This window comes from Crinia signifera, chromosome 7 (assembly GCF_055691185.1).
Source record: "Crinia signifera chromosome 7, ASM5569118v1, whole genome shotgun sequence".
Lineage (NCBI taxonomy): Eukaryota > Metazoa > Chordata > Amphibia > Anura > Myobatrachidae > Crinia > Crinia signifera.
This window is the reverse complement of record NC_139223.1, coordinates 71,482,408-71,500,660: the sequence shown is the minus strand read 5'-3', so window position 1 is coordinate 71,500,660 and position 18,253 is coordinate 71,482,408. Positions and strand designations below refer to the sequence as shown.

General features: G+C 41.7%; 1 protein-coding gene across 3 annotated transcripts in view; it reads right to left on the bottom strand.

Moving 5' to 3' along the window:
- Positions 1–15,215, bottom strand: part of SHISA9 (shisa family member 9) — a 384,122-nt gene extending 368,907 nt beyond the window's left edge. The window contains exon 1 of one of the 3 annotated variants that reach the window (XM_083153318.1): positions 14,300–15,215. In XM_083153318.1, the coding sequence (XP_083009444.1) occupies positions 14,300–14,817 (518 nt within the window). In that variant the 5' untranslated portion in view covers positions 14,818–15,215. The remainder of the gene's footprint in view (positions 1–14,299) is intronic. The other 2 variants (XM_083153319.1, XM_083153320.1) reach the window with 2 other exon arrangements.
- Positions 15,216–18,253: the final 3,038 nt, after the last annotated feature.

The following is an 18,253-nucleotide window of genomic DNA, read 5'->3' as shown; positions in this document are numbered from 1 at the left end:
AAAATGGGAATGAAGGTAAACGTAGCGCCTGGTGAGTTTGAAGTTCACCCTTCTGAATTCCTTGGGGTCTTACCCTAAAGTACCCCACTAAATACAAGAACGATAAATACAGATAGAATTCAGATATTAGTCCTTGCACACTCAAATCTGAGTCGCAGATTTCAGTGTGCAAGGACTGGAGGACCACAACTGATATCAGGTGAGTGTATATGTGCGAGTCCACTGCCATTTGGGACCGGAATACCATCTGAGTGTTGATTGTGCATTATCACCATCTGCTCAAATTTTGTGGTTCAAACAGTCTTATATTTGGAGGAATATTTTTAATTGTGTCTGCATTTTTGTGTGTACCAATAAAAAGTTTTTTGGAGAATTAAGAGAGAAAAGAAACCTTTATGAGCGTTACACAAGCAGACAACATCGTGAGTACGGGTGCGTGTCACCCAGTAGAAAGATACCTTGATACGTTTGTTTAACCACTATTCATAGTGAGTTTGGTACGCGTGAGAATCACTTAAAGAGCTGTCAGATATATCTAGGTTTTAAGAGGCAAGGATATAACACATTTTCTGTATATACTATTTTCCATATATTCAAATAAAACCTGGCGGAGAACTGAGGAACATCGCCATAAAAGAATATCATTCGACCACTAAGGGAAGTAGCTTTTTGTACACTATTTCTTCCCCATCACCTTCAGATCCTTTCTATGCCCATATGAGGAACGCCTAATATCTGAATTCCATCTGTATTTATCGAAAAATTAAAAAGGTTTATTTATACATCACCAGTCGACGTTTCGGCCGATGTCAAGACACAAATAACCAACAACCACCAAGGATCAGAAGGTACTGAGCAAGCATGATGCGTGCCAACTCCCGGAAATGTCACTAAGGTGTGTGTGAACCCTTGCAGTATCCGCGCACTCCCCTCTACATCACAACAGAGCTAGCATGACCATGTGTTTTAATCGCCGGACGTGCCGCTCTGGTGTCGTTTATACATAGCTTGAGTAGAGTTGGATGTATGATAAACTGAGCTAACATGGTCCATTCTGGGGCTTTGTAGGTCATTATCTCTGATCTCATGAGGGTTCCAATATTTCAGTGTTGCCTTCTGCAAACAATGTTGGACCATTTCTTTCGAATATCCCCTTGACAGGAATCTTTTACTCTTGGGGACGAAAGCATAGGAGCCTAGTGTGTGGAGTGTAACCGCTCCAACCGGACCGCCGTGTCTGTGATATAGTCTGTTGTGTGAACCGCTTTTATTGGTACGTGATGCACTACCCTTTATTGTGAGTGGTTTTAAAAGAATAAAGATTGTTTCATTCCGATACACACACTATGGAGCACTCCTATTTGTTTTATTAGATCTGCCATTGACCCACGAATCCAGGTGTTTGTTGAGAGCTGCCGTCACAGAACAGTGATCTTAACTGCATTTGATTTTATCACCTTTTGGGACTGATTGGTTCCGTATGAAGACATCATACTGTATAACAGCTAAGGACTTGCACTCTATTTTTCTTATTCCATATATATATATATATAACAATCCAAAAGATCCGGCACTGCCCACCAAAATAGTGTGTAACACCTTGCCCGGGTGCCCGTCCAGTTGCTAAGGGTTACCCCTCAGCCACATGTACAGTCCAAATAATGCACGTCACTCCAGGTCTTGTTCAGTCAAAAAACGTAGTTTACTGGTTTGCCTACGGCGTTTCGGGCTAGGCCCGTCTTCAGGACATACTCGTCCTGAGTATGTCCTGAAGACGGGCCTAGCCCGAAACGCCGTAGGCAAACCAGTAAACTACGTTTTTTGACTGAACAAGACCTGGAGTGACGTGCATTATTTGGACTATATATATATATATATATATATATATATATATATATATATATATATAGACTGGTAGCAAAAGGACAGCACTCCTTTCTGTTGGTTTACCGTGCCCCGATGCCCTCAAGTAAGGACTCGGAGGTCCTGAATGTGCAGCGAGGGAGTAGCGGCACTCGGAGTCATTAATAATGAAGAACGCAGGTAGTTTTCGAGATCAAACGTTTTCAATGTTATTAAAAAATCGTCATCATGATCTGATATAGATATATATATATATATATATATATATATATATATATATATATATAGAATCCGAGTTAGAGCGCCATATTATGCCATATTAAAGAGCTATCTTTTACCCACCGCCATTCAGTTTATTTGGAGTGCCGCGCTCTAACTTGGATTCTGCATCTAACACTCAGTGCAGGCACCCAGGACGCTAAACAAGAAGGAGGCTGTGCCGGGCAATACTACATGTATATATATATATATATATATATATATATATATATATATATATATATATATATATACAGGGCTATTTTTCAGCAGGCTCCAGCAGGAACTGAGGCCCTTATTCTAGTTCAGTCTTTCTGACAAAATATTTCTTAGATGGACAAAACCATGTGCACTGCAGGTGAGGCAGGTGTTACTTGTGCAGAGATAATTAGATTTTGGTGGGGTTTTACACCTGCTTCACCTGCAGTGCACATGGATTTGTTTGCACAGAGGGTGACGGTGATGGGTGTCTATAAAGGTATGTTCATGTCTTATGTTTATTGCTTCTGATGAAAATTCTATTGGTGAATTGAAACGTTAAGCGAACAACAGGCGTTGTGTCTTCTTTTCAAAAACCTGCGAGTGCCGCCAAACCCCCGCTACTACGTATCTATTTGTACCCAGGAAGGCACCCAGGACTCAAAAAACACCATAGGAGTGGAGTGCCGATCAAAACCCCCTCTACCATATATATATATATATATATATATATATATATATATATATAGACACACACACAAACACTTCCCTTTTTATGCTGTAACGAAAACACGCACTCGCCATTGATTGACACTGGCTTAATCAGCATTCTTAGGACATCTTAAATTGGAATTTCAGTCGGAAACCCTGTGATATAATTTGCCACAGATAACACACTAACAACTGTGAGTGAGTAGATCGATATTATCAGAGTGATCCAAGCAAGTCCCAAATGACAACTGCTTTCTGTAGTGCATCTTAGAATCCCTTTTATTTCATTCATTTCTCTATGACTTGTTTTAGGGAGAAATGTATGTTCAGTATATTATACAGTACGTAAACTGTATTTAATATATGTACGAAGTAAGCTGAGCTTTGTGAATTAGTCACCCCTATGGAGGCAGCTAAAGAGCTCACCAATGCACTGACTGGCAGACTTCCCCGCTGCTTCTACATTAAAGATCACATTTATGGTTTATGTGGTCTATTAAGCAAGGTTTTTGTTTAATAATGCATTGTTTTGTGCAGAATTTCTGGCGCTATATAAACAGAACAGGCTGCATCTATGCCAGCTACACGTATCAAACATAACAGTAATGGGATAGAGACGCACACATTTGCTATGCAGCTGATGTATGCTATTTGGGAAATTGCACATGGAACCTGCACATTCCCACTGGGTCAGTGAACACACAGCTGTGTTGAAGGACTTTTCCTAGTGATTTACATGACTACATATCAGTGTACTGTGTATATGTGCTGCATAAGCACTGCGCTGAAATCCTGAAGAATGCAGAAGTAGTTTATTAAGATAGATGATAAATGAAATAAATAATAAAAAAAGTGTGTGATTTCAACTATCAATCTTTTAATGTTAATTAATGTTAATACTTTAAAAAGTAAAAATAAAATGTCAATAAAATGTATAAGTGCAATCTACATCTACAGTGCGATTTGGCATACAATTTTGACTATATAGTGAAAATTGTCTAGTTTTTGTAGTTAGCCAAAATCACGTGTTTCTCCCATGGCCGATAGCGATGTAAGGCCCCGCTGCGTCGCTATTGGCCGACAAATTAAACTGTGCAGGCATGGCAATTTTGACTATGTTGTCTATAATGTATTTGGCCATACACCAAATAGGACATAGTCAAAATCAAAAGTGCATGCAGCCAAAACTGACTCCATGCACCTTAAGGGGAACTCGCATAATCAAAATCGCCTATCGCCTCTACTCAGTACTATTTTTCTGGAACAATAGGTCCAGGAACTCCAGGTTTGGGGCTGGATTGATTAAATAAATAAAGAGAGAGAGAAAGAGATTGAGAGAGATGTATAAATTGTATTTAGAAACAAAGGTACTCACAGGTGACTAAGATAAAACATTTTGGCTCAGAACAGGTTCAGGAACCCAGTTCCTGTTGATGTCATATTTAATTAGAGGTTCAGGAATTGAGTTCCTGCTGGTTCCTGCTGAAAAATAGCACAGCCTCTATCGTATACACCCCATAAATTTAATATTGTTATAATTGATAACACGTCTTAAAGTGGTCCTGGAGAGGTGATGAAACTCATTTCTCTCTGCCACCTAATCCCCCCCTACTCCCCTCCCTCCCGATTAGAGCCAGGGCCAGTGGTAGGGTTTTAGCCCAGTTAAGTTTTTCTTCCCCCCAGGCTATCCGAATAAAGCTCATTTTTATCGAGAGAAAAGTGACCTGTTACTGTGCCTGGGATCCCGTTCCCATTTGCTACATCGGCTCCAAGGGATACATATAATGTATTACGCTTAGAGCACCCAAAGCATAATCCCCGTTAAGTGCCAATTGGATAGCTCTGGTCGAATCCATTGGCTGCAGTAAACCATTACATTTAAATTAAGCAATTACCATATAAAATAATAGAAAGAAATATACTGTATACAGTACTAATTACCAGCTAGGTAATTCTATTTATGATTTCAATATTATTCAGGGTCAGCATAGAATCCAGAGTATGATGATTGGCTTGTAATTTCCCAGGTTTACCAACTGGGGTGTTCAAAGACAAATACATGGAAGTTATTAACATAACCTACATGTTGCGCCCTATAGGATTTGGCCATATATTACCATAGGGCAGCCTACATATCGGCCAATTCAGCAAATAAATTAGGGAATAAAGACAGAGGATAGTAACAGGAGTTCCCATTTGGATATTTGTCTGTTTAGCACTTGGGCTGAGCAACAAGGACAATTCTGGCTTCAGAGCAGCTTTATCTAATTACAATTCTCCAAGTAATATTTCTATGGGTTTCCAAACTGGCATTAACCAGCATTTCAAATATATTGAGCAACAAACCACTGCAATGTCAATACTGAAGCAAAGCAAGGGTAAAAGATTAGTTGTAGAACGCTGGTATTTTCGCACAAGGCAATATTGCCAACATATAATTAATAATTGGTAATTTAAAGCTCTTAGAGGATAAAGTTGTTTAAGTTAGTGATTTAACAGTGAAAATCAATATACGTGATGTCGTAAGGATCCTTGTAGAGTTTGCTGACAACTGCATCCCGATGGTCAGAAACCCCACAGTAATTATTAGGGTTTCGGTTATGTTTAGGGAAAAGCACTAGAAGGAAGGTTAGGGTTAGGCTGTGTGAGGGGATATTTATGATTACACTGTGGGAGGGGATGGTTGAGATTAAGATGAGGGTTAGAGTTAGGGTTAAAACAGTAATCCAAATCTTAACATCCAGGTGCTGCTGTCAGCCTTCTGTCTGTCTGCATCCCGACTGCTGGGATTCTGATACCATTACTAATATACAGTACACTACATATACAAAAATTAAATCAGCTGTTTTTGCCTTCTGATCCCTCAATAGTAATACTATGGGCATCTGCCTCATTGGCTTAGTTTATAAGTCTGTACTTAAAGCAGCACAACTATGCAGACAAATATTTTCCTAACAAGGCCTCTACCCCCAGTGAGAACTCCACCATGCATAAACGTATTTTCCTAACAAGCCCTCTACCCCTAATGAGAGCTCCACCATACATAAATGTATTTTCCTAACAGGTCCTCTACCCCTAGTGAGAGCTCCATCATACATAAATGTATTTTCCTAACAGGTCCTCTACCCTTAGTGAGAGCTCCACCATACATAAACGTATATTCCTAAAAAGCCCTCTACCCCTAATGAGAGCTCCACCAAACATAAACGTATTTTCCTAACAGGTCCTCTACCCTTAGTGAGAGATCCACCATACATAAACGTATTTTGCCAACAAGCCCTATAGCCCTAGTGTGAGCTCCACCATGCATAAACGTATTTTCCTAACAAGCCCTCTACCCCTACTGAGAGCTCCACCATACATAAACGTATTTTCCTAACAGGTCCTCTACCCCTAGTGAGAGCTCCACCATACATAAATGTATTTTTCTAACAGGTCCTCTACCCCTAGTGAGAGCTCCACCATACATAAATGTATTTTCCTAACAGGTCCTCTACCCTTAATGAGAGCTCCACCATACATAAATGTATTTTCCTAACAGGTCCTCTACCCTTAGTGAGAGCTCCACCATACATAAATGTATTTTCCTAACAGGTCCTCTACCCCTGGTGAGAGCTCCACCATACATAAATGTATTTTACTAACAGGTCCTCTACCCCTATTGTGAGCTCCACCATACATAAACATACTTTCCTAACAGGTCTTCTACCCCTAGTGAGAGCTTCACCATACATAAACGTATTTTCCCAACAAGTCCTCTACCCCTAGTGAGAGCTCCACCATACATAAAAGTATTTTCCCAACAAGTTCTCTACCCTTAGTGAGAGCTCCACCATACATAAAAGTATTTTCCCAACAAGTCCTCTACCCCTAGTGTGAGCTCCACCATATATAAACATTTTTTCCCAACAAGCCCTCTACCCCTAGTGTGAGCTCCACCATACATAAACATATTTTCCCAACAAGCCCTCTACCCCTAGTGTGAGCTACACCATACATAACATACTGTATTTTCCTAACAGGTCCTCTATCCTTAGTGAGAGCTCCACCATACATCAATGTATTTTCCTAACAGCTCCTCTACCCCTAGTGAGAGCTCCACCATACATAAAAGTATTTTCCCAACAAGTTCTCTACCCTTAGTGAGAGCTCCACCATACATAAAAGTATTTTCCCAACAAGTCCTCTACCCCTAGTGTGAGCTCCACCATATATAAACATTTTTTCCCAACAAGCCCTCTACCCCTAGTGTGAGCTCCACCATACATAAACATATTTTCCCAACAAGCCCTCTACCCCTAGTGTGAGCTACACCATACATAACATACTGTATTTCCCTAACAGGTCCTCTATCCTTAGTGAGAGCTCCACCATACATCAATGTATTTTCCTAACAGCTCCTCTACCCCTAGTGAGAGCTCCACCATACATAAATGTATTTTCCTAACAGGTCCTCTATCCTTAGTGAGAGCTCCACTATACATAAATGTATTTTCCTAACAAGCCCTCTACACCTAGTGAGAGCTCCACCATACATAAACGTTTTTTGCCAACAAGCCCTATAGCCCTAAGAGCTTCACCACGCATGAACATATTTTCCCAACAACCCATCTGCCCCTTAGTGAGAGCACCAGTGTTTTCTACATGCAACAATTGTTCCTGTGGCTTCTTTGTTGTTTGCCTCACAGCCCAAGTCAAAAGCTGAGGAATAGGGAGGAAAGGAGCTAAACAATCTCAAGTAGCAATGAGGATTCTGAAATTCTGATAGAAAAGCCTTGGGTCAAATGGCTTCTGAAAGGTCCAGAGGGCTCTGGCTAAGGTCGAGGGGGAGCATGGTAAGAAGATATTATCATAAGTGGTAATGCAGTAATAACAGTGGTATGCCCCGCTGCATTTCCTACCTTTTTCTTTTGTTTACCAAACATTTAATAATTGTTCTTCAACTGCACATCAGTAACTATGTATAAACATGGCAATGTGTTATACCTGAACATGTTTTATAAAGAGATTTCATTAAAAAAAAAAAACACTATTCATTAATGCAGACAAGATTGTTTAGCTCTATAGTAGCAGTTCATGGTATAAGTGGGCGTCTGTTTCTGAAAAACTGTAATAAAGGCACCTAGGGAACTTCATCACGAACATAAAAGCACCACTAAATGTGGCTTATGGAGAGACATGTCTGTGGGAATGTCTATTGATTTTAGAATCTCCTTTAACTATCTCTTACACATATAAATGAACTAATTCTAGTAGACTTTCCATCAGCGTGTCCTTTTATAACCCACAGCTTACCAAACATCTGACCACGATCTGATCCTATAACACACAGTACAGCTAGATGTTATGGAGACACCCACAGCAGTTTGGCTAAATGTATTTATTTACTTAATTAACAATATGCTATATTCTTAGTGAGTATAATTTATTCAATTATTGCATTTTACCCCTTCAATTTTATATATACTTGCTGCAATTTTTCAGATGTTTTGCGGACAGAGTTCATTTTTCCTTTATTGCTTATGACAAATTATTTAAAATATTACTATTTACTTAGTGGACATTTAGATTCATTTGCCTGCTCTTAAAATAGTATATTCATTAACTGTTTGGATACAGACCGGTAACATTGAATGATGTATGTGTTAGCAAATGATGTCTTAACATCTTAAAAACAATGGATGTTTCAAATTAAGAGGTCATTTGTATCCTCTTCTGGTTTTTTACTTTAAGATATTTCACATTCAGAATTTCACTATCAACTTGTAATGGGAACAATGTAGAGATAGGTTAGACAGGTAACAATCTTCACATTTAGCAAAATACTAAAAGAGGCAGCGTCTGATAAAACAGATCAGTGAGTGTCTACATGGGTGTCTACATAGTACAATATCTTACATGTGTCTACATGGTACAATATCTTAAGCTGGTTTCACATTGCAAAAACCTGCTTTCAACCCGTTTTTGCAAACGTGTCTTAAAACTGGTCAAAAGCCAGTTAAACCCCTTTCATATTGCATGTTGTAAAGGTATATTGCAGTTTCAATACCATTTTTGTACCTTCAGATTCAACCTGATTCACCCATAGAAAGCCATACAATGTAATTTTAAATGTTTTTTTTCCTGCTTATGGGCGGGGATCATGTGTGGTTATCATTTGTAGCAAATACAGTTTCTGAACTGTTCAGACTGCAGGGAAAACGGCTCAGAAACGTGTAGGATCCTGCTTTTAACACGTTTCAAAATACCGGTATTTTGTAACCGATAAATTGATTGTGGAGCTTTCATATAGCAGCTGGTACCGTTTTAAAGCAGTTAAAAATCGGCAACATGCCGTGTTAAAACTGCAATGTGAAAGGGGCTTTAGATGAACCTGTTAAACGTCTGTATTATAATATCTGATAATACACCTGCCACTAAATGGGATTTAGGTGATCATATTACTGGCTTTAGAATGCTGTAGTATACAGTACCATACTTGCCTAAATTTGAAAACTAATTTCAGGGAGATTGTAGTTGGTAATAGAATTTTTGCAAAGTGCCCCATTGAGGGGGCGTGTCATGCTTCACCCTAAGGGTGTGTCTATTTCCATATATGGAGAGATTGTGAAAAGAGATTCTGAACGTGGCACCTAGAATCATGGGACTGCAATTTAAAATTACTTATATCCAAATGTATATGAGCCCCAAAGCAGTTATTAAGAGCTGGCAAATGGTGCTGACTATTCAATGTAAATGTATCTATCTCTCACTCCTTTTTTCCCTAAAAACGTAACAGTGTAATGTGGGCTAGGTGAAATGAGGGAGATTGCTAGACTAATGAGGCAGAGAGGGAGATTGCTGTTATTTCATGGAGTCTACTGCAGAATGCAGGAGGGCAGGCAACTATGCACAGTACTTTATTTCTTGTTCAGGATACACGTATGTTAAAGTAAACTTAGAAAAGTTGTACAGTCATTATATCTACTGTGACTGTTGTTATAGTTTTATAGCCTTTATTTATTATATATAACTACATTTGCTACATATAAACACATGAAATCTATACTATCTGCAATCACCATTCAGTCAGTTAAATGGCTAAGTACGCACATTATTTTTCACAAAAATCTGAAACCATGAGACATATTTTACTTGTAAAAACAAATTGCAATATTGGCTCAAAAATAAGTGCGTCAATACTATATAAATGTGTTCTGTTACAATGTCTGGTCATTAATGATGCCAACAACCTCAGCTGCCCCACCAGTGAACATGAATGGGGAAGTAGCACACCTGCTGGTAGAAGCCACGGATTATATACTGCTGAGTTTATCAGGAGTTTCTCTAATGACTGATTTCCATTACGTAGCCACAATAAGGACTTCTTACCTGCAGCTCTTACCAATAGATTGCAGTTAATCCTGTATTAGAGTATGGATCTTAGGATCGACACTATGAAGGTCGACAAACATTAGGTCAACCACTAAAGGTCTACAGGGCTTAGGTCGACACATGAAATAGGTCGACAGGGTTTGAAGGTCCTCAGTGAAAAGGTCGACATGAGGTTTTTTTTTTAATTGTTCCGACTTTCGACATAAGTAGACATGGACACCGCATCAGTGTATTGCATCCCCTTGCATGGCTCGCTGTGCCCACCATGCCTTGGGTACGGTGCCTTGCTGTACTTGGCACACTTTTCTATTCTCTCCCTCCATGCCCTAGTGCAGGCATGTCCAAATTGTGGCCCTCCAGCTGTTGTGAAACTACACATCCCAGCATGCCTTGCCATAGTTTTAGCATTCCCTATTAGCAAAACTGTGGCATGGCAAGGCATGATGGGACTTGTAGTTTCACAACAGCTGGAGGGCCATAGTTTGGACATGCCTGACCTAGTGGATGGAAGGGTATGAATTACCACCTGTCGATACAAGTCGGCTCAAAAGAAAAAAACGTGAAAAACTCATGACGACCTTTGGACTGTCAACCTTTCAATTGTAGACCTAATGCTTGTGTCGACCTTCTGCCCCTGGCGACCTTTAGTGGTCAACCTAATGCAGGCATGTCCAAACTATGGCCCTCCAGCTGTTGTGAAACTACACTTCCCATCATGCCTTGCAATTGTTTTAGCATTCCCTAATTGCAAAACTGTGGTAAGGCATGATGGGACTTGTAGTTTCACAACAGCTGGAGGGCGAGAGTTTGGACATGCCTAATCCAATTGGTCGCCCTACCTCCTTGTAACACCACATTTGTTGGCATTCATGATTCCATAAAATGTAATTGCAAACCTGCTTACAGATGGAGCTGCCGTCAGCGGACTGACTGGGACGCATGGGTGTATCACTCGCTCACGCTTTCCTGTCAGCAAAACGGGAGCGGCGATCAACAGCTTCCCTTGCGTCTCTGCCTCAGGGAGATGGGCAGGGAGCGGAGGCAGGCTGCTGTGGACAGGCAAGGAGCAGGGGACATGGGCGAAGGGCTCTGACAGAACGGGGCGCGTGAGTGTCTCATGCGCGGGCCCCCATCTGACAGATGACGGCGGATGGCGATTGGCAATAGAATCGCCAGGAGCAGCTCAAATGAGAGCTGTTCCATCTGTATAGTACTTTTCATACTTTCCTAAATGGAATGCACAGTACATGGAAGCACTACGTTGCATGGAAAGGGGAATTATGGATAGAAAATCTCACTCCATGCACTTCACATCTATATAAACGTTTTTCTTTTCCTATTCCACAGAGAACCACTCACACCAAACATATTCCTCTCCTCTCCAGTTGCAACCACTGAATGGCAACATCCACGCTGGAAAGAAAGGGCATTTATCAAAATGTCTGAAAGGAAACGATTCCCAGAGGATAAACATAAACAATCTGAAAGCGAAATCAATATTTTAATTGATGTGGAAAGAATGAGAAAAAACATCTTGTAGATAATCCACACCTGCAATGCAATAAATAATTCAATTACAGTTTACTACAGACACCTATAGCTCAGGAAACAGTGTTACTTATTTGTAGATGACAGGACAGCTAATTATATGGAGCAATGCACTAGCATACAGTAGGAGTATACTGTAGCTGTGTACTGTATGCTGATCTGCTGTAGTCACATGTGTGACAGATACACCACTACAATCTCCAGTGCAGGATGGCTATATACAGTATATGGTGTATGATTTATAGTTCTAGTGTGGTGCTAGCTTTCAGCTGCTATTATAGAACACATCTGTCCTATGAATGTCTATTTAATAAATGTTTTATATATGTTCATGTTAATAGATGATAGATAGATAGATAGATAGATAGATAGATAGATAGATAGATAGATAGATAGATAGATAGATATAGATAGATAGATATATACTGTAGATAGGTATAGATAGATAGATATATACTGTAGATAGGTATAGATAGTTAGATAGATAGATAGATAGATAGATAGATAGATAGATAGATAGATAGATAGATAGATAGATAGATAGATAATCAATAAGAAAAGTAAAAGGTATTTATCTCCATCCATGATTCCATCTGCTATCATGTGGCTGAGATTAGCATAATGAATCACAGAGAACACAGAAGTTAAAAATATGTTATGTCTTCACACAAAAGCTGACACGATCTGAATGTTGAAATGATGGCGAAAAAATGGGCTTTTGTCCCAAACTGACAACCTGCCCACACTGCCCACGCAAATCTCTTTCTCTATCTCTTCCCTCAGTCTCCGGGGATTGGGTAAATACCGGAACGGCCGGACGCCGGAACGCCGGAACAGACAGGCTCACTTTGGGCTTGTAGTTCCTTTTCCCCAGTGTGATTTCTTTTTATTTCAGCTTTCTCTCCATTATGCAGCTCACCTATTCCCGTTATCATTTTGTCACTGCTGGACTAGATCGCTTGCATGCGATTTATTAATGCCCGGTGCCACCTGCTCAGCGGTCTCTCGCCCTTCTCTCCCCCTCCTCATCACCCTGCAGAACGATAACCTAGAAACCATAAGCCAGCCAGCAGCACGTATAAATGCCAGGGTACCATCTCCATCTCCTACAATGACTCTTTCTTTATAAATCCTTTATTATTGTAATGAAGCCACTGAAGGGACAGAGGATTAACCCCATGAGAGAGAAGACAGTCTCGCTGCGCAGTGACAGAACGGCTGGGTAACCTACATACATACATACTGTACACTCCGAGCAGGTGCATCCTGCACCTCCCACCTCCAAGCACAAGGCACCTTCCTGACTCCACACAAACATTCCAAGATGCGCTCTGTAGAAGATTCAGTAGATCATGAAATGCAGGTTGCCACTGTGTGGGTGATATAAATGTGTATATCACAGCTGTGCTATGAGGCTAATGCATCGGTACAGTAGTAGTGATGGGAACATGACATTACCACACCTGGCATCAGACAGGTATTCTATGTACAGGTCATAGCTCCATCCTACTGTGACCTCTTATACGCAGGATATACAAATGAAATATGTGGATTTGCTCGCTGCGATTGCGCTTATCTGGTGTTCCTGTAATTGGTGACAGCACAGGCGATATACGCATCAATTGAACATGGGTCATACAGGTAGTGATGGAGTAGCTTATATCATGGAGCCAGTGATGGACCATGGCCAGGGAACTAGTGGTGGATTTGGTCACGGAGCTAGTGATAAGGTATGATCATGGAGGTAGTGACGGGGTATGGTTATAGAGTTGATGATGGCGTAGCCAATGTCATGGAGCCAGCCAGTGGTGGAGTATGGTCATGAAAGTAGTGATGGAGTTTGACCAAGGAGCTAGTAATTAGGTATGATCACGGAGGTAGTGATGAAGTAAGGTCATAGAGATATTGATGGAGTAGCATCGTGAAGCCAGTGCTCGAGGGTGGTCATGAAAGTAGTGATGGAGTTTGGTTGAGGAGCTAGAGATGAAAATGGTCATGGAGGTAGTGATGGAGTAAGGTCATAGAGATAGTGTGGGAGTAGCATTTTTCATGGGAGCCAGTGCTGAAGGATGGTGATGGGAGTAGTGATGGAGTTTGGAGCTAGTGATGAAGAATGGTTACAGGAGTTGTGATGGATTGAGGTCATAGAGCTAGTGATGGAGTAGCCTTTGTCTAGACGCCAGTGCTGGAGGATTGTCATGGAAGTAGTGAAGGAGTTTGGTCGAGGAGCTAGTGATGAAGGATGGTAACAAGGGATGGAGTAAGGTCATAGAGGTAGTGGTGGAGTATCCTTTGTCATGGAGACACTGTGCTGGAGTATGGGCAAGGACCTTGTGATGGAATATGGTCACGGAGGTAGTGATGTAGTATAGACATTAAGCTATTTGTCTAGGGTATAGTGATTGAGATACCTAGAGTATGTCATAGAGCTAGTGATGGACTGTGGTTATAGAGCTGGTCACAGAGCTGGTGTTGCCTCGTGTCGGGGGTGGTACACCTGTTGGTTATGTACAATATATGACATATTTTATTTTCAATATAGGTTACCTCCTCAGGGCTGACCTACCTTGACATGTTTTCCCTCTGAGGTCTGTGCGCTTTTTCCAGCCCAAGTTTGGTGAATATCCCAACAAGGACCATTACAGCTACTACTCCACATATGATGTAGACAATCAAATTCGTTTTGTCCCTGGTGGGGTCGTGCATGGGGTCATCAATCTTTGGGGGAGTCTTTCCAGGTAGTAGCCAAATGGGTCTGTCATAGTTTGTGCAGACACTCTGATCCAGCTTTGCCTGCTTGAACTTACAGCAGTACCTAAAGCCACAAGTACCACAGCAGTACAGAAAATCCCCCGAACTGCAGTTGAACGGAGGGTCCCATTGCCCCATGACATCAAAATAGCCCCTGCAGCCTTCAGCAGTCTGAGGAGGCTCTGAGGTCTCCAGATCTCCATGGTTGGACAGGTTGACGTCGGAAACCACTTCAGTGCTTCCAAAGTGAGCTCCACTTTTCCCTTGTGCGCAACACAGCAAAGTAAAGAGATCCGCTAGGAAGTAATAGAATATTACCCTCATTCCTCTCATGATAAGGGGCTGCCTTCCTTTAGCTTGGTATGGAAGATCCAAAGAGAACCATGAGGAGTAAGAGACAGGATCCCTCAGCCCATCAGCCCAGGTCCGTCATCAGTGCTGCAGCTGTTGAGTGCAGTCCTCACCTGCGAGGTGTGCCAGCCCTCTCCCCCCTGGCAGAGGTCTCCTATCCCCCCTGGCAGAGGTCTCCTCTCCCCCCTGGCAGAGGTCTCCTCTCCCCCCTGGCAGTGATCTTTTCTCCCTGTAGCTGTGCAGCACTAACTGATGTGCACTTGTGGAATCGAGGAAAGCAGAGGGGTTTCTGGATTGTTAGAGTAGTGTAAAGAGAGGGAGAGAGGGAGAGAGAGGGATGGAGGGAGAGGGAGGAGGAGGGAGGGGGAGAAGGAGATATAGGAGGAGTACAGACTGAGGGAGGGATGACATGGACTGTGAGTAAGGAGGGAGTGCTTGCAAGAGATGAGGAGGGATGTGTTAGAAATGAGTGCAAGGTGATCCCGTTATTCTGAGGCTCGGTGCTGCATGCAGCCAGTCAGGCAAACACTGATCTAAAAAGTTTTAAATGGAAAGATACTGTGTTCAGAAAAACAAATAGCAAATTCACTCTACTGCTTTTGTGCAGAGGCTGTTCTGTTGCTGTCAGACTGATGAGTCCACAACTTAGGCTGTGCATGATACAGTTAACCTGACTTCTCTGCTGTGGAACTACAAATCTCAGCATGACCTTCTGCATCTCATGTACACTTCTATAAATGGACACACACACACAATCATGCTTCAAGTGATAAATAAATCTTTAATATATAGAAATAATGACCCATGCATTTCATTTAAATACATACATTAGAAACCAATTAACTAAATTGTCTTTATCTCATTGCATTCCTCTTGAACCTTAAATAATTCCGAGGAGCGTGACATCAGAGCATATTTTGGCAAGCTGTTAGTGGACTACAACTCTCAGCATGCACACGGAAGAGCTGATTGTCATTGTAGTTCATTGAGTCTGTGGAATGAGTGCTGGTCTCAGAGATACAGGTTGCATATTTCTCATGTAGATATGATTAGCCCTCTGACAGCCATTTGGCTGGTGCCCACTAGTAAGCTACCAGCTGTGAAGATCATGCACAACAAGCAAGGGTCACATGATTGCACACAAAGCTGAGCATTTAGAATAAACAGACATTTGCCAGGAACCAAAATGCAAACTCTTATTCCAATGAGAATATAAATATCTGCACAGATACATGTGATTCACCACCAAGTGTTTCATCATTTCTAAATTTAAACTGAAGAATGGAAGGAAAATGGAGAAAATCTGGTATAGGAGTGACTGGGGGAACAGATTCTATTTTTCTCTCATTTCGGAAAGACATAAGGACGGACCGGTTTATTTTAGGATAGGAGGAGGCCTGATTAAACCAAATAAAGATGGAGTAGTATGCTCAGAGCAGTATCACCAGAGGCACCTTGTCATATCACAGCAATGTTAGGAAATATTTACATGCAGCAGGAGGATTGGATTTGGTGGCACGAGGAAGCATATTCCCTAGGCTTGTGTCAGTTATTATCATTTGGGTCACAACAAGCGACTGCGTGTCAATACAATTCAGGAAGGGCCTGTTGCTGATGCAGGAAGCCTTTTATCTGAGGCTCAGTCACACATGTACCGGCAGTTGGTGGAAAGATAAGTGAAACCAGTGTTATTATTATTATTACTACACATATAGGGCATTGTACAAATGAGAGAAAACAGAAAACTTACATCTCTATATCCTGCAGGTACTTCACTACTATGAGAGGGCCTGATTCAGTACCGCTCACTAAGCAGCATTCATTCACTGCTTAGCGAGCAGCGTAGAAATCTCCTGGATTTGCATAATCATACATCTGCAGCCTTGGGTGCAGGGGGGAAATCATTCGATGGTTGGCGATCATCGAATGATTTCTTCAGCGCTCGCCGATCTGAGACACCTCTATGTTGTCTCTGATTTGCAGCGCCATGTGCGAGGACAAGGCAGGCAGCTGACATCCAGTGACCTCAGCTGCCCCTCCCCCCCCCCCCACACACACACCCGCGTCATTGGGGAATTGCCATGGGGGTGTTCCCAGAGGCAAATTCCCCGGCCCACCTCCCCGCTCCCCTCCATGCCCCCCCACGCCCCCCACACAGACAGACTTCTGTGTGTGAGCATGTGGGAGTTGGCACACAGCAGCTGCACATGCGCATAAAAACCTATGCCCATGCGAACAATCGGTCCCCCGTGCCAACGACCAATTACATTAGAATAACCCCATTGTGTAGTGTGCAGCTTAAGAATCATCCTGCGTACAACCTGAAACCACTAGAAAAATAGAATCAGAGGTGAATAAAATAAACATGTAAAGAGTAAAGGAGAGTAGCAACAGAGCAACATATGTAAAGATAATATACTTAATAAAAGATTGCCCAGTCAAACTCGCATTCATTGAACTCTCAAAATAAAAGTATATCAGACATTGGGTATAGATAGCAAAAACACATTAAAAGCCCAGAAGAGCCGTGCCTGCAGTGCCATTAACTAAACATTGTTAATTGGAGAATAGCAGAGGTAGTTCACTCACTCAGTAAAGAGGCAGCAGGGAAGAATGTTACAGTATATCAAAAGGAAGGGCTCTTATGGGGCAACTTAATTAGATGGGATGTGCTGCTCAGCATTAGCGCAATGCTCTGCTGTGCATATGTTTACAACTAGCATTCTGTTTGGTTGCATAGCCAAAGGTATTAGCAGCAGACATATCCGGGTCTGTAACTTTCAGCCTGGGTTGCAAACACAAGCAAGTGGCATGGGCATGGATCGTTTTCTCAACAGTATTTAGGTCGACAGTAAACAGGTCGAACACTATTGGTCGACAGGCCAAAAGTCAACTTGGTTTCGGTTGACATCTTTAAAAAGTTGACACAGGCAAAAGGTCTGCATCGAAAAGGTCGACATGGGAAAAGGTCAACATGAGTGTTTGAAATGTATTTGTGTCTATGTCGACAGATGTCTACATGGACACCATGTTAGTCTACCACACCCCTTGCATGACTTGCTGCTATCACTATGCTTCAGGAGCATTGCCTCGCTGCGCTCAGAACACTGTTATATTCTCCCTCTATGCCCACTGGGATAGTAAGGTATGATCATGTCAGTTTTTGAAAATAAATCATGAAAACTCATGTCGACCCTTTCCCATCTCGACCTTTTAGTTGTATCAACTATTTTTTAGTTGTGTCAACTTTTTGAACATGTCAAGCCAAATCATGTCGACCTTTTTCATGGGGCCGCATTTGGCCTGTCGACCTTTCAACCACATACCAGTGGCCCAAGGCTTTTGTACCAGCAAACTGAAACAGAAAAATGACACAAAGCTTGCAGGCATTGGTTGATCACATAGGCTTGGATTTCAT